At 35.8% G+C, this 26,415-nt stretch overlaps 4 protein-coding genes and 1 pseudogene across 16 annotated transcripts; 1 reads left to right on the top strand and 4 right to left on the bottom strand.

The window, feature by feature from the left end:
* Positions 274 to 5,621, bottom strand: LOC18604899. 12 transcript variants are annotated; one of them, XM_018116779.1, is made up of 8 exons: positions 5,543 to 5,621; positions 5,378 to 5,420; positions 4,025 to 4,091; positions 3,423 to 3,939; positions 2,514 to 3,061; positions 918 to 1,339; positions 733 to 830; positions 274 to 632 (listed from the first exon to the last, which is right to left on the bottom strand). In XM_018116779.1, coding segments are annotated over exons 5-8 (1,068 nt in total). In that variant the 5' UTR covers positions 3,060 to 3,061; positions 3,423 to 3,939; positions 4,025 to 4,091; positions 5,378 to 5,420; positions 5,543 to 5,621; the 3' UTR covers positions 274 to 630. The 12 variants fall into 12 exon arrangements, with proteins under 12 accessions (XP_017972268.1, XP_017972270.1, XP_007037657.2 ...); XM_018116781.1 differs by having other exon boundaries at positions 2,514 to 3,113; positions 3,423 to 3,498; positions 3,858 to 3,939; positions 5,378 to 5,616; XM_007037595.2 differs by having other exon boundaries at positions 2,514 to 3,070; positions 3,423 to 3,498; positions 3,858 to 3,939; positions 5,378 to 5,616.
* LOC18604898 lies at positions 7,896 to 11,365 on the top strand. Of its 2 annotated transcripts, none has more exons than XM_007037591.2 (5): positions 7,896 to 8,201; positions 8,410 to 8,493; positions 9,479 to 9,823; positions 10,390 to 10,608; positions 10,950 to 11,365. In XM_007037591.2, the coding sequence occupies exons 1-5, from the start codon at positions 7,983 to 7,985 to the stop codon at positions 11,136 to 11,138; spliced, it is 1,056 nt and encodes a 351-aa protein (XP_007037653.2). In that variant the 5' UTR covers positions 7,896 to 7,982; the 3' UTR covers positions 11,139 to 11,365. The 2 variants fall into 2 exon arrangements, with proteins under 2 accessions (XP_007037653.2, XP_007037654.2); XM_007037592.2 differs by having other exon boundaries at positions 7,927 to 8,201; positions 9,476 to 9,823.
* On the bottom strand, positions 11,997 to 13,848 carry LOC18604897 (protein BREAKING OF ASYMMETRY IN THE STOMATAL LINEAGE). The gene is made up of 5 exons (XM_018118271.1): positions 13,586 to 13,848; positions 12,981 to 13,318; positions 12,759 to 12,857; positions 12,281 to 12,447; positions 11,997 to 12,180 (listed from the first exon to the last, which is right to left on the bottom strand). The coding sequence occupies exons 1-5, from the start codon at positions 13,671 to 13,673 to the stop codon at positions 12,072 to 12,074; spliced, it is 801 nt and encodes a 266-aa protein (XP_017973760.1). The 5' UTR covers positions 13,674 to 13,848; the 3' UTR covers positions 11,997 to 12,071.
* On the bottom strand, positions 13,932 to 14,909 carry LOC18604896 (dirigent protein 22). Its single transcript, XM_007037589.2, has one exon. The coding sequence runs from the start codon at positions 14,603 to 14,605 to the stop codon at positions 14,081 to 14,083; it is 525 nt and encodes a 174-aa protein (XP_007037651.2). The 5' UTR covers positions 14,606 to 14,909; the 3' UTR covers positions 13,932 to 14,080.
* On the bottom strand, positions 15,165 to 19,064 carry LOC18604895 (annotated as a pseudogene).

Genomic DNA, 26,415 nt, shown 5'->3' with positions numbered 1-26,415 from the left:
TGATGAAAGCCTTGGTATCTATACCTTGGAATGAGCAACAACACCAGGAATTAAAAAGCCACTTTCTAGGATACTGCTTCACAATCTGATTCTTACTGGACCATCATCAGTTGCTTAAGTGAAACAGATAAGGTCATCACAAGGCACAATGCCTATCTGTGGTTAATCCAATTCATGATAAAAATGGAGGAATATTTTTCACTGATGTCAGGTGAAACTTGTCAAAAATATGCAACTCTGGAACAGCAGATGAGAAATGGAAACTAACCGAAATGACAAAAATAGAGCCAACCTTCTATCAGTCATTGACTGTATATCAACTCACCAATGATTCAAAAGCATTTATTGTCAACTGAAAGAATTATAACCTAAGATTATTACATCTTTGGAAAGCAAAAAAGGGAATTTGAGAAGGCTTTGTCTAAATTATTGACTGGCTGGAGCCAAATTTCTGTCTAATTGTTTCGCAACCAACAAACTTCACAACTTGCTCACTGAGAATGCTGGAAGGTATGAATATGAAAAGCACACATTCCTAAGACTTCCAAAGGCAAAAAATCGTATGACAAGCATCGTTGCTAGGTTTATCATTTACATTACACCATGAACCCATAAGCATGATTTTTGGAATCCTGCACAGCATAAATATGAATACAAAATCAGGTAGGAGGAAATATTAGTGTTGTATAAGCAAGCAATGATGGGCACATGTAGCTAGCATTCAGAATTTACAGCAGAGAAAACAGGTTCTCCAACTTTGCTGCTTCCTCGGCTGTCTCTGGTCAGCTTCCACCATTCTTACCGGGCTGCCACTCCATTCTGATGGCAATCTGCTCATAAAAGCCAAACAATGAGCCACCAGTTTTTTACGGATAACTGTGAAGAGCACAATGAAATCATGACGAATAAGAAGTTACATGGGAAAAGCAAAAGAATTAGAGCTGGCAGTGCTACTAGTTGACCGCAGAGAAATGCTACCAGAACATGGTATTGGTCCTGAATATGTTATTGGGCCTGAAAGAGGACCAAGTGCAAAGGAACCACAATCTCCATGAGCAAGTTGATTAACAAAGCTTTGACTTGGACCTGTTAGACTTCTTGACGTCCTATCTTCAGTCCTGGATAAGCGCTTAGTGTTATAAGGCTGTTGACACTCTGGACCTTCTAAAAATTCCTCAAGGCTACTCATGGTGGTTAAGGATGAATCAGAAAGATTGATGGTGCTTCCACTCTCCACTCCACTATTGGAAGAGACCTCATTTAAATATCTATTGTCTTCAATTGATTCAGTTGCAGATGGTTCCACAGGGTTCAATGAAACGACATCTTCAATTTGAACCTGCAGATGTGTTCAATGAATCAAAATCTGGAAATTCTTCGGTAAACTACTATTGCATATTGAAAAGATGATGCAGGGGAAATCAAGTAGAGGCGAAGTTACAGGTTGGAGATGCAGTACTTAACATAGATACTAATAATCTTCAGCTGGTAAAATAACACAAACAACATAGCCAGGCATACCAACATACTTATACGTTAGTCATAACTTTGGCCGTATCTCTCGCCGGAACCCAAGAGAATACCTATGGTGGTTACCACTATTCACCTTAGCCACCATTGCTGCCAATTCAAGTTTCCATTTTAGCACAAATTTCCCCAAACACACAATTTATGGTGACAACTAAAAGTATGGCTGATGAAATTTGGAAACCTATAATTACTAACCCAGAACAAGAAACATGTTTCAACTTCACCCGGAAGGTTTGAGATTAGAACCTCTCACCTCCTTGACAAATCTTGAAAAACACATCAAAAATGGAGCTTTATTAAGGTTTCTATCATCTTTTCTGATACAAGGTAATAAATGCCAATAATAGTTGAACACAGCACAAAAGCATAAGCAATCTTGTTAGAGAGACTACGTTTTTCCACTTCCATGTACTGGCAGACAATAGAATATGAAAACCTGAACAGAAGAAGTTCTGGAAACTATCCTTTGAAACTCTTTTTACAATGCAACCAATATTAACTCCTCTATAAGTTGGGACTTCTTTTGTTTACATTTCGTTCCTTTTACTTTTGGCTTTTGTTTCTTCCTCTTTCTTTTCCAGAGAAAAAAGAGGGAGGGTGCAGGAGGGAGTTTGTGATAGATCATAGGTGAGAGGTTTCATGGTGGGAACCGCACAGTACTATGAAGGCCTCCACCATGCTTTCTCAGCCTGTAGAACCTGAATCCTAGATAAAATGCAATTTGCTTCTACAGAACAGCATAGACAAAATAGAAGATGGCAGAAATAACAAATCCTTCCTTCTGAAGTAATGAAATAACAAATTCGCTGGAACTGCTGAAAACAGCTTGTAAAATGAACTGTTACTGTCTTTTTAAAAACAACTAAAGGCTGCAGTAAGAAAGTCAATTTGAAATCATTTGCATGAAGATTGAGCTATGAAATTACTATTTTCACTCATCTTAGGTGACAATGTATTAAGCATGGGATCATGTAGCTTCTTACCTCTTTCACGTGCTGCATCTCAGGAATCATCTTCTCAGTGGACTTATAAGGTAAACGATCATCTCTTCCATCAGATTCTTCTTCACCATCCTTCATTAAAGTATTGAGAGCATGCTGTTTCCTTACATAATTCTGGAAGTCCTGTTCAATCTCATTGGAAATGGATGACGTTAACCTGAGAGTTTTTCTGGGTTCTTCACCGTCACCATTGACATCCGTGTGAAACTTGGAAGAGATATCTTTGTAGTTCAATCGACTCCGTGAAGTAACTTCCCTATCTATGAAAATATCCTTGACAGACTGATAATCACTCTCTTGAATAAATACAACCAGCTCTGGCGCATCAGATGCTAAAAAGGTGTCACTGGTATTAAGGAGTTGGTTCTCTTCCTTACTTCTTTCCGCTTCACCAAGACTTGCAGGGTATGATGCCCCTTGTGTTGGATTCTTCCAAGCCATGAAATCATTAACTCCGTGGTCCTTGACTCCTCCATCTCCCCTCTGTCCGTTGACTTCTATATTGGTCTTTACCTTAAATGCTCTCATCCCTGCAGAGCCTTCAGAGTCAAAAGCTTGAGCATGGATTCTATATGACTGCCTCTGATGTGCATAGATTGGCAGTATGAAAAGGAACAGTGATGAGATTACAAATTTCCAATATAAATGTATAACTGAAAAGAGGAAGGAAAAGGTATTTTCGAGATCAGTAAAAAGTTAGAAAGGATGATGGAATATGTATTCTGAAATCTGAAAAGAATTTGTGATCTCTTCTCATATAGAAAATGAAAGTGAGCAATTAAGTTTCAATCTAATGCATAACATTAACAGTAAGATATGGGAAACCTTCAATTTAAAATGCTTGTGTATGGTTTCAATTTTCCTTTTCTGCTAATGCAGAGTTTATTGTACCTTTTAAGATTTACAAAATTGAATGGATTGGAAAATCTGATAGTTGGTATTGCGTAGATAGCCTCATCACAAAGCACTGTTGCTTCACCACAACTATTGGTGTTAGTAGAATTTTTGAAACCATAACACAGTCACACGGTAATCAAAAGAGTATATCGACATAAAAAATACAAATTAAAACCATAATCAATCCATCACTGAGGATCAATGCAATCGCATAAAAACCAACTTCTATAACATCCATGGCTGTAAATGAATATGAAAGTATTTGAGAAATCTTATCTGCTCCGTCCATATAGCATTCACTGGCAACCAAACAAGGAAAAACGATGCTGGGAACTTGGTCAAGAAAGGATACTTTATATTAACATGAATGCCTCATTGGTAGTAAAGTTTTCATAATATAAAAGGTGCTTATGTATTGTACAAAATTACCAAGGTAGTATTCTTCTGTTGGCACTAGTTTTCAGCAAAAACACATTGCTCTGTTAAATATCTGCATCTACCTTGAACCCAGCTGCCAAAATAAATAAAGGTCAAATTGCATAACATATTTGATGAGATGTGCAGCATGTTTGCAGATAGTTTGTGTACTCACCAACCAGTCCGCCACATCTCTGAGTGAAGGTTAATTTTCCATCAACTGAAAATTAGAGGCTGGATCATCCACTGCATGATGGTATAGAGGACAATTGTCTAGTTACAGTCAGTGACAAAAGAAATCAAACATTGGTGACGTCTGTATTTACAGAAAGCAATCTTTCAGCAAAGTCTGTATAACAAACTCTACTTTCTCTGCATACTTAACAAAGAGGCAAACAAAATTGACATAATAATGAAATTGCTGTTAATAATTGTTTGCACGAATAAGAAAATCTGATTATGAAGCTAAATCAGCACCATTTCAGATTGCAAGCCAAATTCTTGGATACTATCCACATCAATTTTCAGCAAACAAGCTGCACTCAATACTATAAAGTGAATATCTTTGGTGACATAGAGCACTAACAAAGTGAGGACACCTCAAGCCTAAAAGCTCAACTTGAACCACATAGCCTAATTCATCATTAGAAAAGAAAATGCCACCTTTAAGTTGCTTACCTCAAGAGTCAAAGAGAAAGGGAAGCAATAATCATGAACCGCAAAGAAAGTTTGAAGGATCAATGAAACGACAGCATATCAGATAGGAATGAAATAAAAAAGTAGCTGAATTTGGCTATTCACTATGATGAATGAATTAGAAAATTGATCTCCTTGGCACAAAACTTTAAAGATGCCCAATGGAGAAAAGGCACATAGATAGCCATAAGAACCCAGCATAAGGAATTTGGCAAATTTTATGCTAGTGGATTTGTGTATTTACCACTTTAGAATAAGGATTTTGCAAATGCTTGTTGACAAATTTCTTTACTCCTTTTATAAACTAATCTTTTAGGAGACATAATCTCTCTCCATTTTCAGTCAAACAGTTATGTCCTCACCTGCCTTAAATGGTATTCCTAAAATGTTCAAGCTAATTTTTAATTTCATTAAGTGAAAAGAAAGATTCCACCAAAACCTCCATGTCCTTTGAACCTTTCAAGCTCCCGCGGGCACTCCCCTTTGTGCCTCTTGCTAGTGGTCACATCCTCCCCTTTGTAAAATACTCCATTATTTCAAAGAAAAGATGCAATCGAAATTAACCCTTTTTTCCATTTACATAAAAACTACAGAAAGCAAAACAAAATTCTATAACTACTATCTTTCTGTGCATGTGAAGTTCACCTAGTAGGTCAAAAGATTAATAAACAGTAGTCCTTTTCCACCTTAACTATGAATTTTCTCATCAAACAGATGAAGCACTTAAATAATGAATAACTTTACAAAAAATCAAGTTAATAGTTCTCATTTCCATGACAAAAGAATAGTTCCGTAGGGAAAATTAAAGAAAACAAAATTGATATACTGCACGGTACCTTGAACCAGCTACAGAAAAACTCATAAGTTGTGCGTTTTCTTCTGCAAATATATAAGATAAACTAGTCATTGATCAAAAATACCTATGCAAGAGAAAGAGAGAGAAGAAAGGCAAAAGCACATGTAGGAAGGTTGGAAGCCAATAGAGGTTTGGCGAGTCCTACAAGTTATAGGGATGGCTAAAGTTCATGTTTAAGGAAAGAGGGTGGTACAGAGAGAGAAGTAAAAGAAAAGGTGAATGAACAAATGGACAGTTCAGAACATTAAATATCCATTAAACCACAAACTGAAAACTTCAGTTACAATAAAACTGCAAATTTGTCAACATAAACGTTATGACTCCATCACTATCTTACTACTTCCTCATTATCATCAATCATTTTTCTAACCTTCGTTATACAAAATTTACCCAAACACACAGCTTTTCCATTAACTGCAGCTCGTAGCTCTGGGTGTTTAAGACTCTTTATTAATCAATTGAATGCCACAATTAATAATTTGGAGTTTGAACCCTCATGGCCTTTATCTTTTGTTAGATTATATTTCACCATTACTTTAAAAAAAAAAAGATTATATTTCACCATCAGTTATAAGTTCGCATGTGAATAAAGGTCACAAGGTCAAGCACTCAAGCTAGAAAGTACTTGTGTTTAGCTTTTTTTTCTTTTAGTATTTATATTTTGACCCTGTCTTATTAGATTTGATAATCTTATATACTACACGAAATGACGCTGATTTATAATTGTGTCAACACAATTAAAATATAAATAAATTATATTTTAACTGTTTCAAATCCGCTTAACCTATTTAAAACGCTATTAGTTAATCGTGTTGTCGTTTATCCCTATGACCTGTAATCTGTTTATTATCCATTTATTTAATCGTGTTTACATATCCTATAAACATGTTTAGTACACGATTAAGACCCGGTTATTGATCTATACAAATATTAATATTTTTATGATAATTTAGATTTATTGATATTAAATTTTATTATATTTGATAAATATTATGATATTTATAATTTTAAATTATATATTTGAATAATAGAATTATGTTTTACTTGTATATATTTTGATTAGACGTTTTAATTATATTAATCGTATCAATTGTGTAAATAGATTATAAATCATATAAATTATAATCGTGTCTTGTTGTATAAAAGTTAACCCAATATGTTTAATAAATATATTAATCATATAGCATCGTGTTACATATTTATTAAATTTATTCATATACGTATTTAAGATTTTAATATAATTAACTAATCGAGTGTTGTATTCATATTGATTGATATATGTATTAATACTCTATATGTTACTCACGAAGGGGAAGGAATGAAATATACCTGATTTCATCCATGTAAACTCTAATAGAAAGCTCAACAGGGGATGATAGACTTTTAATTTGTTTTTGTTTTTGTTTTACGGCAGTGAAGTGAGGCTAAAGGGTTCAATGAGGCTTGGTCTTGGGCATATATCTGGACTATAGAGACAGGGTTTGGGTCCATTAGTGGTCCATTTGAATACAGTTGGACGGCTTTGGACAGACATGTATTTAGCCTAATTGAATCAACAGCCCTGAGCCCTCAATTTTGTTTTTCTGTGTAAAAAGAAAAAGGACATTCATTTTGTTGACAATAAAAGACACTAGTCATAATAAATGCAACGATGATCAATTTAATCTTACAACATAATCACAGTTTTAATTTAATTCTATGGTGTAAATTTTCTTTTTGCATTTTAGAACATGACCAAAGTGATCCATCACTTGCAATTTCATCCATTTTTGTGTCTTTGTTTCAATGGTTAAAGCATAAGGATTGAAGCTCATATTAAAGCATTAGTAAAAACAAAAAACAAAACCCATAAGGAAACAAAAATTTACTTGATTCATTTAAATCTTGTGGCATTCTCCCCTTTATACATGCTAAATTAATTAATCAGAGTATTTAGGTGGTTAGTGAAGGTGATTGGTGATTTATATTATAGTTTTGTGACATTCACTTTATGAGAAAAGAAAACAATTAAAATAATTCAATCATCTCGAATCTTAACTTGTAGCCTCATGGAGAAACAAAATGTTTGAAATATTCTTTTCTTTATATAAACTTTTTGTATAACCTTACAAATTAGTTGATGTCCATTAACTTTGATCTTGCATATTAGTATAGGTATAGCTTAATTTCGTTTAAAAAAAAATTAATTTCTTGAATTTTTATTAAAAAAATACACCGCACATAATCACAAAAAGTAAAAGGGAATTTTTTTTTATTAAAAAAAAAAGAGTAAAAAAAACAATCCATTTTCTTTTCTTTTTCGTCTGCAAGTTTAATTCATCTGCCGGCTCTTACTATTCAGTTATTTTCATGGTGGTTCAGGGGTATTTTAGTAATCTTCGAAATTACCTTCCAAAATACGTTTGGAGAGCCGTTGCCCGTAAAAGGAAACGAACGAAAACGATTTAAAGAAAAAAAAAAAATCAAATCGTTAACTCTCTCTCTCTCCTCTTCACTCTTTCAAGTTTCAAAATTCCACTTCTTTTCTCTTTGTGTGTTTTCGATTCTTCGTCGTCTTTTTTTTTTTATTCTTTTTTAGAAAGAAAATGTTTGAGCCGCAACATTTCGTAGATTTACAAGACAATTCTGGCTTCGGGGACCCCAAATCCTGGCTTTCAGGGGATAACAACATTAACGACAACTCGTCCCCGACTCACCACCGAACTCAGTCCTCACTCACAAACTCAACCCCCTCTAACGGCAATGTGGATCGCGTCCTCTACAACGATCTCGTCGAGATGATCCCTCTCGTTCAATCCCTCATCGTAATCTCCCTCTCTCTTTACTGAATTTACTTTTTCTTTATATTTGATTCATTTTTTAAAATTAAAGAAGAATAGAGAGAAAGTGAAAAGAAAATGGTATGCAAAATTATTCTATTTCCCTTGCGCTATTAAAAAAAAAAAAGAAAGAAAAAGGATTTCTTTTTAAATTTAACTTTCTTATTTCTTTTGTAAATTTGTATTTGATCAGGAGCGGAAAGCAAACAGTTCATTTACAAGGCGTGGTTCGATGATATATACTAAGACGCCTTCAAGGGAATACCTATCCCGGAAAGTAAGATTCTTTTGTACTTGTTTCAATTTATATGTTGTATTTAATTGAAAAAATTGTAGAATTATGTATTGCTTGCATTATCCAATAGCATCCTTATACTATTAGAGTGAAGTAGAGCTTGTCACCTCATCAAAACTTGCATTTATAAGTAAGGGTTTTAAAAATTCTCCTGTCAACGTCGCGAGTTGTTGTTATATACTGATTGTGTAAGTAATTATACATCACAGAGTGAATCAAATATAAATCTTTTATATGTTATACATATTTAAGTGGAAATTATGAGTATATTATTGTATTATGTGCTTTTATATTTTTACGATGAAAAAATGTGTGTCATATCTCCTTTCTAATTCTTAGTACCTGCTGGAAAAATTTGTACACACTCTGCTATACCTTTATTACGTATAAGCAACTGAAAGTGGTGCTTTTTCGTAATATACTATAATGCCTCATTAGACCAGCTCTGACCATTTTCAGTTGTCTAGTTGATAACTTGTTACTAGTCTATATTGACTAATCCTTGGTGACATATTGGCTACTCGGATCAAATTGATGTTTTCTTTCTGTTTGATTAGCAATTGTTGTTCTTGTATATAGCATGCCACCTTGCCAATTGAAGTTTTAATCTCACTATGGTAGGCATGGTTGGCTCTGCATTAGATATTTCTGACCATTCAGAGCAAAGATGTTAAGCTAGTTCCTATGAGGAATGAAAAAGAACAGGACAGAAAACTGTATCTCAGTGTTTGATAGGTTTCAATTACTGTATCACAGAAAACTGTATCAGTTTTAATCAGGGTTATGAAATATCCAGTGTTTGATAGGTTTCAATTACAATATTTCATTATTTTTAATATGAAATTGTTTTTTACTGTCAAAATTTGCTCATGTTCCTAGATTTTAATTTGATAACTTTTCTTCTGTGAGATGATGTTTATGTTCTCTTTATGAATGGGCTATAACTGTGTTCTTTTCATTCAAGAAGGCTACTGATATGAAAGGGAGGAATGCAGCTCAGTCCATTCCAGTGAGAAAGAAGAAGGACCAAGGAGACAGGAATGGTAGTAATAACCAAGATGGTGACAGCTTTTCAATCTTTTCCTCAAGGGCTTTGGCAGCAGAAAAAGAAGATGAGGAGTTAGTTGCTTTGAGGGAACAACTGGAGGATATGCAAAGAAAGTTACTGGAAACAGATGAGCTTCTCAAAGCAGCAGAGATTTCGAAGAATCAGATTAATGATATTCAGGCAGAACTTGATAAATTGAAGCAACATGCTGCAGAAAAGGACTCTTTGGTCAAGTCTATACAGCTACAACTCTCTGATGCCAAGGTGTACAATTGTTATGTATTTCTGCTAGAATTTTTTTTTTATGCATTTCATATACAAATAGTTAGTGCATTGTAATTACCTTCTCAGTATTTATCTATGAAACTTTGATGGAGGCAGCAAAATCTGTTTTCTTTTTTGAATATAAACTTGGAGCTTATGTTGATTGAGATTATTTTGTTGTAAGATTTACATTTTTTTTAGAGAAAGTTAGGATGGATATTATTCCATAATAGACATAGAAAAGGCTGTTACAACTACAAGCATTAACTGCATTGCTGGAAGAATTTGAATGATTTTGTAATTATTGTCTGTTGAAAGGTTTTTAAAATACGAGTATCATTAAAAATGTTTAGTGTGTGATTTAAATATATGAGTATCATCCATTATATAAGGTTTCAACATACCTGGTTCTCATTTTCCATTTTGTGATTTCTGTTTATCTTTGAGTTATTTGACTGCTGAATAGAGATGTGTATATATAATGTATTGATTGTGAATTTCTTCTTGCTCAATTGTTAGTTGTGAAATTATCCCAGATCATTATTGATAAATATGCTTTTCCTCAGATTAAGCTTGCAGACAAGCAGGCTGCCTTGGAGAAGACTCAGTGGGAAGCAATAACATCTAAGCAGAAGGTAGAGAAGCTGCAAAATGATATAGACTCGGTGCAAGGAGAATTTTCATCATTTATGCTGTTATTAAATGGTTTGACAAAGAACAACTCCACTAAACATGCTGAAGATTATGATGTAGCTTCGTACCATTTCGATCATCTCCCTTATATAGTAAGCTCTCTATCCTCTGCCTGGTATCAAATTATTTTGATATGACTTTTCCTGTTGCACTGTTCAAAAATATCAAATGGTTTTATATGGTAGAAGGGAATAGAAGTCCAAATATCTGCTGTCTTGCATTAATTGCCAATATCATTTATAAGGGCTTGTGTCTCATAACCTTTTCTGTTTCTATTCATGGCTCTTCATTCATTTGGATTTTCTGTAAGACAGAGTTGAAAGTAAAAGTATTTGTATTTGGGCTATTGTTGATTTGTTTAATAAAGATCATTACTTTGTGGAACCATTGTTTGCCATGTTTAATCATGAAACATCCACTTTGGTGTAAGCAGGATGATGCAGATGACAACGAGATACAGAAAATGGAAGAAGCGAGGCAAGCTTATGTTGCTGCTCTTGCTGCTGCCAAAGAGAAGCAAGATGAAGAATCCCTTGCTGCTGCAGCCAGTGCAAGGTTATATCTTCAATCATTTCTTTTCAGATCAGAAAGTTTGGAAGAAAGCAATATAAGCATTTCATAAGCTTGAAGCATTTCATAAGCTTGAAGCATTTCACGCAAGCTAATTGATGTATTGGTATTATCGGTTTCACGCTGTAGCATTTATTTACTGTAACTCATCTCCTCCTTCACTTCCCCTTTTTTTTGTTGGTGGCTGCTTCTGTATCCTTTTCCTTACTTATTGTATGCCATTCTTGTATGTTTATATGGCTTTTTAGTTTCAATTGTTTGGCATCCAATTTTTGCACATGTTTTATATTTAAAACTGGAATATACTATCTCCTTGGATGTTTGACTACAATACGTATTGAACGCTTATTATTGCTCTCATTAAAAGGCCGGCAAGGAATCTTCCCTGATTACTATGGCTGCCTCTCCATTTGGCTGCAGTTGGTGCAACTTCTGGCATAACTTAAATCTTCATATTTCTGTCGTTGATCTACTAGCGGAAAGGTTTTGTTTTCACTTGGGAGGAGGATCAGAACTTGGGATGTTCATTTTGATTTTCAACTGCTTCAATCGAAAGTTGTCACGCCACCCCCCCACCATTTTTTTATTAACCCGGATGAAAAGTAGAAAGAAAAGAACATCAATTTCTTATTTTCAACCCAAATCTTGCAAGGAACCGGCTCAAATAGACCAAAAGGACTGTTCAAATAGGCATCTAATTGGAGTGAAAAACACCAATTCTGTGTCCTAGCCCTTAGAATTCGAGTCTTGATTTTTTAAGTTTGTTTCAGGTTACTTCTCATTGCGTAATAAAAAATAGTATGTAAAAGGAAACTCCAAGTTGGCGGAAGGGCGTAGACGCGAGAGAATTAATTGTTGGAGCAAAACCAGCGGGAAAGGGGAGGGAGAGGAAGGGTGTTGTAACGCTAGATCAGATGCAGTTGTTATTAAAAGAATGATAAACATGGCTACTATCTTCATAAATTGAGACAAGACACAAGGACCATCAGAATCTGAAACATTGGAAACGCACAGAGAGGGCCTTGTTCTTCCTTGGGTTCCTGCCATCAGATTTCGGCATTTGCACTGGACTTCCCATCCACTCCCATCCCAGCCTGTAATAGCAGCATTCACCAAAGATATCAAAACATAAGCTTCTAGGACCAGAAAGTTATTGAATTTACAATCAATGAACCAAACTTCTCCTCAACTTACACAGGAAAGGCAAATGATCCCGTGCTGCCATCAGATTGGTTCGAGTCACTTGATTCAACAGAAACCATCCCGCGGTTAAGTGTCTCCTCTACCTGGTAATGTCTTCTCCTTATGCTACCTGAAGCTAACTCTACCTCCAAGCAGATGCTGCTCCCTTCTCCATCACCCTAAATATTAAGCGAAATGCCACCTTTGAAAATTCCTCCAAGGACAAGACTCTCAACTGCTACGCAATAGTGGATATGGCCTTGCCTTTCTACTAAGTATATATTAGCATCTTATTTTTCACAAGTTACTGTTCTATGTTTATGTCACTGTTTCATTAATTCGTAGGTCTCCAAGATATTTTAATTTGCAGATAACTCACAATAATTGTAAACGGATATTCAACAGAGAAAACATGAGAACTTGGATTCCAACATTGTATTTTGGTGTAAAAACTCGTATGTCCACTCAGAATATAGCTACACAGCCTCACCTCTATAGCAGGAATGATCTCTTCCTCTTTTCCATCTTCATTTGATCTTCCCTCATCGCTGCTTTGCTTATCTCTTTCTGCATCCTCAGCATAATTAAGCTGTTCCCGACCAAAAAACAGACAAAGGAAACATTAACCCAAATTGTAATTTGGTCACGTTAAACGAGGGGAAAAACCAGCCAAAAGAGAGAAAGAAAATAAATTCAAATCGCATGGTTAAACCTTTCGATTAACAGGCCATGAACTTCTACTCGAGTGATTGGAATCTTCGGATTTGCTATCCTTCACAACATCAAAGGCTCCATCTTCTCTAAAGCAGAAGACTATATATTCTTCATCAGAAAAACGTGCCCAGCTTGAGTTGTCACTCCCATTTTCTACTGAAGCAGTATTCCTAGGCACTGCTGGACTCAGGTCTAGCTGTCTATCCTTGGTGCATCTGTTTTGCCGTGACAGTCTTTTGTTACTCTTCTTATCTCCGGTGTGTTCCTTGGTTTCGAAAACCGTGTTTCTGATTGGCAGTTGAGGCGATGAAGAGCGATGTGTCTCTGATTCTTCTTCTGCAAATTTAATACATATAAAATCAACACAGATTATTGGACAGGAAAATTGGGCAATGTTAATAAACTTTTATGATCGCCAAGATTTCAAGTATACCATCATGCAAGATTGTGATGCATGTTTTATCATTCTATAGAAAAATTTTATATGGTAAGGTTTACTACAATAGCTTCAACCCTCCTGAAAATGGTATATAAAAACTTTCACGAGTTTTGAAAAGAAAAAATGGATTAAAAGCTAACCAGTGTTTTGTCAATCTGTTTTACCTAAAGGGAACCGGCAAGCCAAGAAACATGAAGCCCAATCCCTTACTCTCCATCTAACGAACCTTGTAAGTGTCCACGGCGTGGACATTCTTTTTGTCCTTTTTTATCTTCCTTGCTGTCTTTGCTATGCTTCTGTAACAGTAGTTTGAAAGGGGGAGAGAGAGAGGTTGAATTGGAAGAGGGAAATGACCATTTGAATTTGAAAATTAGAGAAATGCATGGAATGAATAAGGGAGTTACAGTGCGAGGGCATGATGATGACTAGAAGGGTCGGTTATGGTAAAAAAGGAGAGAAATTTGTGGAGGTAATAGTATAGTTGGCAACCTGTCTTAATTATGGCTAACAAATATTTCAACTTTTTACTATTCCCTTTATTTTGACAAATTACAAAAGAAACTGTTACAAGGATTTTGACTGAAAATCTCCCATCCAAAATTCCAATACATGACTCTAAACACCAATACTCTACTCTTACAATCATATTCATATGGCTACTAGTGTAGCAATGTTACATTATATCCGATCACTGCATCCATTTCTTTCATTGAGTAGGACCTGGCAAGGCAATATCCACGAGCTAGCCTAAACTTTCCGGTGCCTCCAACCACCGGCATTTCTCTTACTTCATTCATTACTGGATTGCGGCCGAGGACGCTGAAGGTGCTACCGTTATAAGGTCCGCTAGTAAAAGCGTAAGTAAGGGTCATAAGAAGGCTGAACTCCTTTTGTTGTGATGACATAGCATACATCCCTTGAGCACGCCCAACTAACGTCGAGTTTATGTTTGGGGTGACCGTCAGAGGGTTGTCCATCATGACAATAGACCCAAACGTGGCTGCGATCGGGTCTTGACCGGTGAAGTTGGAGCGGCTAGCTACCCTGACAGCAGTTGGCTCTGGGCCTCCAACGATGTCATGCATGTAGAATTGGATGCGAGTCACCTTCTGCTTCAAGGCATCTGTGTTGTAAGCAGCTGCAACCAACTGTATGAGAAGCAAAAATTTGCTTGCATAGGCCATGCTTACCACCCAAGATAAATGCCTTGCTCGTGCAACTCTAGGGAGAAGGAAGATGTCTTATAAAATGGAGTGGTCTTCCTAGTTGACTGAAGCTTTGCCCTGATTTTTAAAGTAGAATGGAAAAACCTGTCGGGCACGTTTAGGATGCCTAATTCAATGTTCTTTCTGCCACTTGCCAAAAATCCAGTGAAGATTAGACCCTGGGGTTCGGAGCAGGTAGAGAGTTTCTTGGGTGGAAACTTCCTCTGCATCCATTTTTCTTCTAGATTTCAAACCGAAAACGCCACGGCAGACCAGGACAAATCTAAAACGAAACCAATAATCACGTTTGCTGAAAAGTCTATTTTTATGGGCTTAGACTAGTGTTTAGGTAGAAGAAATCTTTAGAGTTGAAACATCTCAACAAACACATCGTCTACCTCAAAATTCCCATTTTGCAAAAAATATGATTTGCTTTTGACCTGCAAAACCCTCAAGATGTGAGCATTTAGGCCAATAATATATCGACTTATGTCACTTTCATAAAAGAAAACAGTAGCATCGTAGTTTGACAGAGCACTCTGTACAATCGAAAAATAGAATTAACTCTAAATCCATTGTTAATTCAAAGACTTTTATATTGCCCTAGGCTGTAATTTTGTAGTGCATTATCGGGAAAAATCTATTTTTCCAAAAGTCAACCATAGGCAGCGTTTAACAGGGACAGAAGTCGCCGGGTTTGCCAATCTTCATGTTCTGCTCTGCCAAAAACCCTTTAACGGCATTTCTCTGCCAACTCTTGAAACTCCTGATATCACCAAAGAGTAGCAGCATTAGTTTTTTTTTCCCCCTCCTTTTTTGGACTCGAAAACTAGAGTCCAGAGATGATATAAAATCAATGTGAAACCATCTTCCCCTAAATAACTCATCATCTGTTGAATCAAATAGAACATGCTTATTTACTTTACCTTTCATTACTATGACTGGAGCTTGGCTTGTGGCTTACATGGTGGTTATAGGTGGCGACAACATAAAATATCCCCACATGCATGCTTAAAAATAGAAACAAAATTCCTAATATCAAACAAGTGATGTTCTTGAATGACCCTGAAATATTTATTTTGCTAAACCAAATTAAATATCCTTTTTCCATATCTTACTGCAAATTGAAGATCACAATTGTTTTGAAGAACCAGCTTAAACTGAATATTTCACATGCTGATCCCATCAGAGAACTTGTCCTTTATACCCTGGCAAGAGTACGACTTAATGCATAACATATGTTAGCACAATTTATCCTTCAGTTATTAGGGTGACGTTTGCCCCAAGAGTTACTCCATGAGTAGTAAGTTCTCAATGATCAAAAGCATCAGTGCACAGTTTCATTGAGAAGATCTTCTGTGAAAATAAGCCAGAAATTATGATAAATTTAGGAACTCTTGCTATGAGTCCAGATTTACTTTTCTTTGAAACATGGATATGATAGTGAGGTAGCCTACTTGTTTTTTCACCTCTCTTTTCTGGTAGAAATTTAAGGTAGATTCTATTAACAGTGTCTATCATATTAAGTTCAAACAAAAAATTCTATAACACCAGTGACTAACTTGTGATCAAGATGGGCTAGAACTTCTCCTCCAGGAAAAGCCAATTGGTGGTCTCAAATGCAACTTTGATTGTTTCTCTCCGTGTTCCACCAACACCCACTGAATTCATTGGTACTTTTGCTTCTCCAGGATCTTCCATCAACAGAGAATAGCCAGGCAGCAGATGTCCTGCCCAAACACCATCTTTCCTAAAAATTTTATGAGAATAATTAAATACGCAAAGTTCAGCATCTAGATTTTATGTAAAAAAATCCAAACAGGTTCAAAAATGGGCTTATATGAGAATTTTTATAACAAGTGCTACTTGTCAAAATCCAAACAAGTACTTTAGGAATCCAATTTCTCAATGCCTAACAAAATGAAAATTAAAACTAGCATAGAGGGTCCCAGAAGCTTGTGTTGTAACTTACTGCACAATATCCATATGCCTGGGTACATAATGACCACCACCTATGCCAAGAAGGATTTTGTTTCCATCATTGTCCCTGCATCATTTTATTCTTTAATGAAGAGGGGCAAAAGTAAGTGAGTTTCAGAAACGATTATAATATTTTATTGAGATTAAACTGCCGTAAAAGTTTAGGTAGAATGAAAAAGCAAAAGGTTTTTTTCCATCTATTTTTTTGACTTCTTCCACTATGTCCTTTAAATTTCAATCCCATATGTCAGTCTGACTTCAATGTCATTGTTTTACCAAGGATTGCTCCCATAGTTTTCATCTACAATACGAAGTTCTTCTCATTATTTATAAACTAAAATTTAGACAGCACAAAATAGAAAGAAGATTTCATACAATGATGTCAATGTCATCAAATCTTCCAAAGCAAATCAATCACAAAATACACAAAATGATGAAGAATTTAGAAAAGCCATTAACTGGGGTTAGAAATCCTTGCACTTCATTTATTTAATGACTAAGCAGCAGAGATAGAGAGAGAGAGCCATAACAAATTGATGTGCTGAGGTTATTTTTCAAAAAGAAAATGTCCCCTATTATTATTCATATCGGGCAGCTCCTCACAACAAAGTAGGTAAATGGTTGGCAAGACCATACCTGCTCCAGTCTCCAACTGCCATTCTTCCTCCGAGACCCAGTCCTTCCCACACTAACTTCAAATACCATATTATTCAAATTCATTCGGAAAATGAACAAACATCTTTAATTACTAGATGTCACCATCACATGTACATTAGCATTCCAAATTGACGCTAGTTCAAAGACAGTGAAAGAAGGAAAAGAAGAAGGTTAGTTTTCAAAGTTAAATGCATGAGATGATCAGAAGACAAACAAGGGTGACTGCTGACATGCTGGATATAGTCAAATGAAATTCCTTCTGGTAACCTCAATTATGTATACAATACATACTCATGCAGTTCATGCTGATGAGGGTGCACAAGTGCCCTCATGATCATATTGAAGAGATATGATAAGTATGGTAAATATGGATACTTAAGTAATGAGAAAGGCTGCATTTAGTTTGTACAGCGAACTCAATCAAGTATTTTGCTTTAATAAAACAGTTGCATTACATTTTAATGTTTGATTGCAGTCAATTTGATTAAATTGAGAGAATTATTTGGATTTTAAACAATTTTGTTTCAAACAGGTCGTCTTTACAAAATCTCAATCAAATTAATTTTCTTCATATAAACAGGCATAAATTAATGTAAGGTAATTCGACTATGCTCACAAATAGATACCCACTAGAGCAATGGCTTGTGCAGCATCCTGTCTCTTCCAATATTCTTCTGCACTACCTAATAAAAAGCAGAAATGCAAGTTTCAAAACCGAGTGAAATAAGAGCAACAGCAATAGCAATTAAAAACAGAAAAATCAAACGGTCATTGAAAGTAACACAAGCAGTGATAAAGATTTTACCAATTTCCACAAACATAGTTGGTGAATTGATTTCAGGACCATGATGAGTAGCCTCCAATGTGACCTACATTATGATAAAATATACTAAAAACAACATAAAAGAAACAATTTAACCTATTTATCTATACATATTCATAATATCTGCAATAATATTCCAAGTAATTCACAAGTCAAAAAATATAGATCATAAATAGACTGTAAGTGTATAACTTTTATATTATCAATAAACCACAAGTTATTAGTAATAAAGATTTGAAAAAAATCTTGGACTAGGAGGCGAGCTGTAATTTAATACAACAGTGTATAGAATTGTACACTTAACAATACATCAATTAATATAAACTTTTACAAGTTCTTGCACTGGATTACCTCAAATTCAGGAATTAAATTATGTGAATGAGCAATGTTCTTCAAGATTCTAAACCATGGCCCTATCCGCCGGTTCGGTGGTGCAGCCCATCCTGGCTTTCTGCCGGCAGACTAAAGCCTCACCCTCACGCACGTGCGGCGTGCCTAAAACAGTATAAAGTTTAGGGGAAAAATATACTACTAATAACAACGTAGAAACAGAAGTTGTAGCAATAAAAAAAAAAAATTGAATACCGATGGGATGAATGGTAAGTGCAGGTCTATTAGAGGAAGCGACATGCTTGCTGAGAAAGACGACGTCGTCAACAGTCTCGCCAGTGGCTTCCTCCCAACGCTTGTCCAAATGGTTCTCTACGACAAGTCCTTTGTCGAGTTTTATTAGCCTCACTTCCTTGTTGACATAACTCGCTGCATCCCAAATTCGATATTAGACAACAAATGTAAGATTAGAGCATAGTTTGGGTGGTTTTTCTTGTCTGTGAATATTCAGAGAAGAGAATGGAAATAGAGGGGGGTTGATTGAACCTAGAGGGAGGGGCCAGGATGCCAGCCGGGCATGGCTAAGAGAGAAGAGGCTGGGCCGATGGAGGCCGGGTCCGCGCTGGTTGCCACCACCAGTGTCACCATCTGTCCGCCTGTCCAGGCTCCAGCCGTGGAGGCTTCTTCGGGTATGGTTGTTATTTATGAGGACTGACCCGCCAAATGAGAGTATAAAGAGGAAATTGTGAAGCTCACTTTAAAAATTATTTTCATTATAATTTTAATTATTTTTAAATAATTTTTTATATAATTTGATAAGAATTCCTTTTAAACTAATTATTTCAAATTAAATAATCTCGATTTCTTTCTCCTCTCCCACTATTCAAATAAAAATTTTAAAATTAAATATCAATTTATCTATCCCATCATCTAGCTCTTTAACGCCAACAAGGTCATATCCTTATTCAACTTTCTCACCATCCCAAAGAATATAGATGATATCAAAGTATGTGTAATGAGTTCTTGGATTTATTTTTTTATATTTATAGAACCCAAAAGTTGATGAGTAAATTATACGACTTTGGCAACTTAAACCTTGCTGAGAGTAAAGAAATCAATTAGTTATTAAGAAAGTCACGAATATATTTTAGGCATTGTGTCATAAGATATTAGGGTATGTGACTAGATATAAAGCATTGCATGAATAACTTTGGCAACTTAAATCTAGCTAGAAGTAGTGAAATCATTTAGTTATTAGGCAATTCGTGAATATTTTTTAGACATTGTGTCACTGGGTATTAAGGTGTGTGATTGGATATTAGGCATTGCATGACTGATTATTAGAAATGCTTAACTTGTTTATTTGGCATTGCGTGACTGAATATTAGACAATGTGAGATTAGATAGAAGGCATTGCGAGACTAGATTTTAGTAATTGCATGACATGTGCATTGCTTGACTAGATTTTAAGAATTGCTTGACTAGTTTATAGGCATTCTATGACTGATTTTTATGTATTGCGTGACGTATGGCCATTACGTGACTAGTTTTATTGGTATAATGTGAGTAGATATTAGGCATTGAGTGACTTATTTTTAGGTATTGCAAGAGTGGCTTATAGGCGCAGTGTGACTTATGCAATGCATATCTTGTTTTAAGACATTTCTTGACTAATTTTTAGGCATTGCGTGAATGTGTATTAGACATTGCGAGATTGACTTTATGTTATTGCGTGACTTCGGCATTGCATAACTGGTTTTTATGCATTGAGGGACAATTTTTAATAAATTGACTAAATGTGACACTGATTTACTTTTAATTTTCAGCAACATGCTAAATGTGAACCCTATGATTTAATATGGTAGTCATTGGATCGATGACACTTACAAGGGTGATGAGATACGAGTAAGGGGTGTTAGGAGTGATTTGTCATTTTCGGTCCTAATGAAGCTGGTTGAAGAGGTTGTTGGGGTCAACTTATGTAATAATGAATCGAGCTACATGCATTGCTCAGTCATGCCACAAAGGTTTCGCGTACAGTTATTAAAGACGATGAAGATGTAGCAAGTATTCTACGAGATGAGAGGGTAGTTGTAGTGTTTGTGATAGTTAAGGCACGACATGCAAATGTTATTCCACATGAACATGGTGTCCAACATAGTAATCACCTATTATAGAATTTTAATGATTCAGACATACTACACCATGCATTTCCTAACAAACAATAATGGCAATCACCATTGGCATATGCACATGAGTTTGAATAGCTCAGTACACACATAAGGTGTATACAAATGATGTCTGCACAATTTTGATCAGAATGTGCATCAAACAAAATACTTCGCTCTTGGCAACAAACACAACCATCACCTGAAAATGCAATGGGTCCATTGCCATTCACAAACGATACTATGATAGTTGTGAGTGATGACGATGCATCTAATCAGATTGACGATGATGGTGAAGAAGAGGACATTGCATATTGAAATGATGAGATTGACGATGACTATGAAGACGACTATGTTAACGGACATGATGATTGTTCAAAGGATGACGGGGGTAAGGACAATGACATTCCAAATTACAATCTTGCATATGGCAGTATAGATATGCCACAACTGTTGTGTTAGGAAGTGTTTAGTGCGAATATCAAATTGCTGTCCATGGTCTCCCTAATATTAGTCACGCAAAACATAAGTCATGCTATGACGACCAACATGTGATGCATTGCCCTATCAACTACACACGAACTAAATTAAAAACAGTCATGCAATCCATGCGTCACGTAATTCTTTCAAAACCGATGACGTAAATCTTTGCACATCTAGTCACGCGATGCACTATATCAACTTATGATAATTATTTTATGAGAATATTGTAACAGATGAATTGCTAGTTAAAAAGGGAAATTTGGACTTAGAGGGATTCGAAAGCAACCCACTTTTAATGTTAATCCGAGGTTCTACTGATTAGAACCATCCTAAGTTAGTCCCATGATATGGTCATTATAATGTATAGAACAAATACACTATAATAGATAGGCCATGCCTAATAATGTGCAGCAAATAAACAAAACAGATGGGGAAAAGGTTTTGTAAATGCACAAGATATAATTTATTCAATTCTTTGTATTTAAACATTATTGATAGTACATTTCTAGTGTGAAATCAAATGCCGAACTAATACTGAACTATTCTTATTGCCTTTCTCTTTGTTAAATGATAAAACAAAGAATAATTTAGAAATGAACAATCAAAGAATATTTGGAGATGATACACAACAATGTTACTTTACATAATAAGATAAAGAATAAACAAATTTAAAAAATTAACTGTACACACTATTTGTAAAAATCTTTAGGATAAAACTTTTTCGAAGGCTTTCTATGGCCTTTGCCTTCAGGATTTGTTCTTTCGAATCGATTAGCCACTACAATGAAGCGATAACCCAATCGTCGTAACTGTGTAAATCTTGTTGTACTAGGGTTTTTACATTAAATTTAAACGTCATTTGTGTCAAAGGTCACTTTTGACGACCTGAGCGGTTAAAGTACCTAACCCGATGGCATACAATGGGAAACAATGTCATTTGTGGACCCATTTGCTTATCACGCAAGCTAAACTTCATTACATCTGTCTGACTATGCGATAAGTCAAGTAATGTCATACGTCATTTCAGTAAGTTGATGTGCACTGCCACCTAGTGGCATTCGAAAAGGCATGATACAAGAATAGAGTCCACCTCCTACACAAGACTCTCACCCTTCACATATTCAAGCAGATATTCTGGAAAAATCGCCTGAGTCAGCTTGAATGTCTTATTAGTTGAGGGAGGCTTCATTTCATAACTCAGACCTAGCAAAATAAGCTGTCAATTAAGTAACGCACAATAGTTGGATTCCATGAACTAATACACTGAACATACATTTTAATAATTACAACTCATTAAAATATATTTACATAATAGTAGGTGTCAATAATACATATTTTCTACTTGTAGGGTTATGGATGGTGCTCATGCATCTGCTTACACATGACACTGATACATGCGTCAATGTGTTGGTTGTTTAACAACTCATGATTTCTCTAATCAGTGAAAAAAATCAAGGCCCTCCTACACTACGATGCCTAGAATGTTAACCCTGCATATAAAAAATACCAACGTCAAGAGGTCGATGGAATCAATAATCTAGAACAGTTAACCTTAATATCATGTAATGTTATCATTTTACCTGGCTTGCTCATTTTTCATGAAGGATTTATATTTGTTCTTTAAGGCATCATTCGCTTTGCGCTGAACTAATAGTGATTTAACGTATGGGCTTCGAAGGTATATGTTGGCATGCACACATGTGCATCTTCGATCTGAGGTGGAGGTGAAGCCTCAAGAGAAGGTGCGCTTTGACCATGTTAGGGGTGCTCCAGTGGAGTTGGGACAAGAGCTGTATGTGGGGAAGTTGTAGTTTGATTACTCGTAGGATGAGGTGCCTTAGTTGCATTTACGATTTTAGGATGATTTTCAATTTGGGTAACGGGAGGTGAGCTTTGAATAGATGCAATTGCTTGATTTATGCCAACTACCTTTTCAAGTTCAACCCCACTACTGATGCCCTATTCGTTGCATTCACCATCCTCTTCACTCATCAATTGACTCTACACAGTGACAAAAATCAAACACATTAAAACATCAAGTACATCGTAAATGTTATAACTCATGTAATGAAAAAGTGAGAAGCTCATACTTCATAATGGTCGATCAGCCGACGAACAATCCGATCCTCTAGCCCTTGCAGTGACTGCTAGATATCTAGCTGCATTAACTGCATCTGCAGGTGCATTTACTGCTAGATCTCTAATCGCATTGACTGCATATGCATTTGCATGTTTCGCTCAACCTCCGTCCGTAACGACTGTATCTGCGTTTGCGTGTCCATTTGCATCTTTATCTGTATTGACTGTAGGTCCTTCTTCCATTGCGTCTTCATCCTTTACATCTCTTGCTTAAAGCCTGTAGTTAGTTGAGAATGCAGCGACGGGTTTGCGAGCTTGAGTAGAAGGAGCAGTATGAGGAGCAACAGTAGGAGCAACAAGAGGAGAATCAGGCACCTTAGCAGCACTAGGAGCCTCAACGATAGCGAATTGGGCATGAACCTCCTCGTTTGTGGTGTGATTCCGCTTAACACCTTGTCTTGCTATACTTTTTTGTTTGCAGTTCATTATCTTCCTCCTTTGTTGGGGACCGAATTCTACCCAACCCTCCAACTTCCATAATGAAACATATTGCTGTTGTTCGGAGATATTGACATCAATGTCCACCAATATGCGATTAACATCTCTTCGATAGTTGGCTCCAACATCCTGACTATACGCAATTGCACCAAAATATACATTGATATTAGGTTGAAAGGTAGTTAACTTATGACCTAAAAAAATTCAATAAAATAAAAGTAATATGATTTCTTTACTCACTTTTCCTTCTCTCTCTATATTTGCAATATTAATGTAAAAGCCTATGGCCTTTCGTCACAGTGCCATTTCAGCATTCTTGGGCAAACTTGTCCAGACTAACGCTACCTTTAAAACAAGCTTTGAATATTAGGAATCGCTTCCAACGCCCAAGACTGCACGTCAATTGTAAAACATTTTACTTGCCTTATAAAAATCTTATGTGAAAAGAAAAATAAAAAACCTTAGGGTAAGGCACACTGTTTGAAATGGCCATATAAATCCGTATAAGTGGTAACATTTCTTATCTTTCGCTCCCACCACTAGAGGTTCAAAACTCCTCAACAAGTAATCGACGGTCAGACTCCATATGTATGTGCCCTAAGAGAATGCATTCCACTAGGCAATGTTCTCGACCAACGACAACAACCATGAAACCACTAATCCTTTGTAGTCTTGACTGAATAAAACATTACTCGCGATCAAGACGAACGCAATTTTGTTCGCGTCTCCTTCTTGTTGTATCTTCACCTTATTCCTCGCTCCCCAATATTGCTAGTGAATTCCGTCAAGGACAGCCTCGTAAGGATTGATAATAAGAGCCGATAAGGTACCAAACTTCAGTCTTATCACCAAGTAGAACTTTCGCTTCAAGAATCGGGTCTTTGATTACCTATGGCAATCCACAACTCACCCTCGATGGTGCCGGGTTGATTGATTCTGCCCAGCATTAGGTTTTGCATGAGACTGGTACAAAATAAACTCTTGTCTGATTCAATGTTCATCATATGCTCAAAGCATGTTCTCTTCAAAACTTCCAACCTCATTTACTTTGCACAACATCTCACGTATCAAATGCAGTTGTGCCCACTTACAGTGGATATTAATGCCAACTTTGCAGCCCCACTGGTCCTTCGGCACACAAAGTAAAGATTCCACATTCTCTTTTGTTCCTGCTTGGCCATGTGCAACATAAAACAGATAAATATCACATTTCCATTTTAGTTAATATGATCATTGTAGATTAAAAAAACAATAACTATATCTTAATATATTTACATACCCAAAAACAGAATAATTAATGCACATTAAGAGCATGGATTATTAATTAATCAACATATACATATTAAAGCATTACAATTGACCCAAAATAATATAGAATGAACGCAATGATGGTCATGCAATGCCATATAGATAAGTTTCATGCAATGCCATACCTATAACACTCGCGCACTTTCATATAGATAACAGTCACACAATGCCCTATCAAGCAGTCACGCAATGACTTACATTCAATCACACAATGATCTATCAACAAGTCATGTAATGCTAAAAACTCCAAAACCAATCACGCACACCCTAATTGACGCAATGCCTAAAACCAGTCATGCATAAGGTGTTAACCATTTATGCAAACCCTCAATCACCTAAACCCTAAACCCAATTCTAATTCTTATCAACCAGCACACATGCCTATCAACCAGTCATACATGTCTTGTGACAAACATGACATGCTTTTTGTTTTTATTCATTGAGATTCTACCGTGAGTTATGTTGAAAGAAATTTTTTTAGAAATTTTTCCTGAAAGATCTTTTTTACGATATTTCGCCATATTCTCAAAGATTTTGTGATCATTCATAAAGGTCAAGGATACATTTTTTGTATTTTTTCAAGGCTTGCATGATTTTTTAATGTTAAGGTTCAAGTGTTTGAGGAGAATAATCCAAACACATTTCAACATTTGGTGATGGCCGAATATGATCTACTTCCTATGATGATGAGTTCTTTCTAGGGTGTTAATAGGAAAAATCATTGTACAACCTCAACAAAATTGGTTATCCAATATTCTATGGACTCTATGAACCAGTCGCGCAATGACCTATCAACCAATTACCAATGCCAAACCCCTAAACACAATGCCTAATGCAATCATGCATACCTTCAGTGATGCCATCCCTAAATCTAGTCATGTATAAAGTGTCAACCACTCACGCAAGCCCTCAGTCACGCAATACCTAAACCCTAAACCCAATTCCTATTAACCAATCACGCATGCCTATCAACTAGTCACACATGCTCTCTCAACTTCCAACCCTAAAAACACCAACAATACCAACTTCAAATTTATATTCGATAATTTCAAACAATAAAAATATTAATATGAATAAGCAATATGCTTACGTTTATGCTTAAAAACCATAAATGAATAACATGAAGAATAACAATAGCCTTAAAAATTTCTCCACATGATTAAAATTTAAAATAAATATGTATGCCTGCTTTTCTCTACGTAATGTGAACTTCCTCTCTTTGTTTAATATGTGAACTACCTTTATGCGAATGACCACTCCAAAATGCTTCTATTAGTGCTCAAAATGCTTGAAAGTTGAATCGGCGAGGAATGCTTTCGAGAGAATGCTTTGTAGGGAGATGTATGGTTTATCAATGAGAACTAAGGAGTTATACAACTTGTAAACATACTTGACCTGTTAATACGATTCTGGTTGAGGCACGAAGCCAAACATATGAGTCGGTTTCATTAAAAGTAATTTTA

Source organism: Theobroma cacao, chromosome 3 (assembly GCF_000208745.1).
Source record: "Theobroma cacao cultivar B97-61/B2 chromosome 3, Criollo_cocoa_genome_V2, whole genome shotgun sequence".
Classification (NCBI taxonomy): Eukaryota; Viridiplantae; Streptophyta; class Magnoliopsida; order Malvales; family Malvaceae; genus Theobroma; species Theobroma cacao.
The sequence above is the reverse complement of the archived record's forward strand: the minus strand, read 5'-3'. Positions and strand labels throughout refer to the sequence as shown.

Bases quoted from the DNA above. Each gene is read 5' to 3' on its own strand.
- LOC18604899 (XM_018116779.1), bottom strand. From the start codon at position 3,059: ATGAGAGCATTTAAGGTAAAGACCAATATAGAAGTCAACGGACAGAGG. The intron at 1,340-2,513 runs GTAAGAAGCTAC...ACACATCTGCAG, and splicing joins AGATGCAGCACGTGAAAGAG to GTTCAAATTGAAGATGTCGT. The intron at 831-917 runs GTAACTTCTTAT...TTTTATGAGCAG, and splicing joins AATTCTTTTGCTTTTCCCAT to ATTGCCATCAGAATGGAGTG.
- LOC18604896 (XM_007037589.2), bottom strand. From the start codon at position 14,605: ATGGCCTATGCAAGCAAATTTTTGCTTCTCATACAGTTGGTTGCAGCT.
- LOC18604897 (XM_018118271.1), bottom strand. From the start codon at position 13,673: ATGTCCACGCCGTGGACACTTACAAGGTTCGTTAGATGGAGAGTAAGG. The intron at 13,319-13,585 runs GTAAAACAGATT...TTAAATTTGCAG, and splicing joins GGCTTGCCGGTTCCCTTTAG to AAGAAGAATCAGAGACACAT. The intron at 12,448-12,758 runs GTGAGGCTGTGT...CTTAATATTTAG, and splicing joins AGATCATTCCTGCTATAGAG to GGTGATGGAGAAGGGAGCAG.
- LOC18604898 (XM_007037592.2), top strand. From the start codon at position 7,983: ATGTTTGAGCCGCAACATTTCGTAGATTTACAAGACAATTCTGGCTTC. The intron at 9,824-10,389 runs GTGTACAATTGT...GCTTTTCCTCAG, and splicing joins TACAACTCTCTGATGCCAAG to ATTAAGCTTGCAGACAAGCA. The intron at 10,609-10,949 runs GTAAGCTCTCTA...TGGTGTAAGCAG, and splicing joins TCGATCATCTCCCTTATATA to GATGATGCAGATGACAACGA.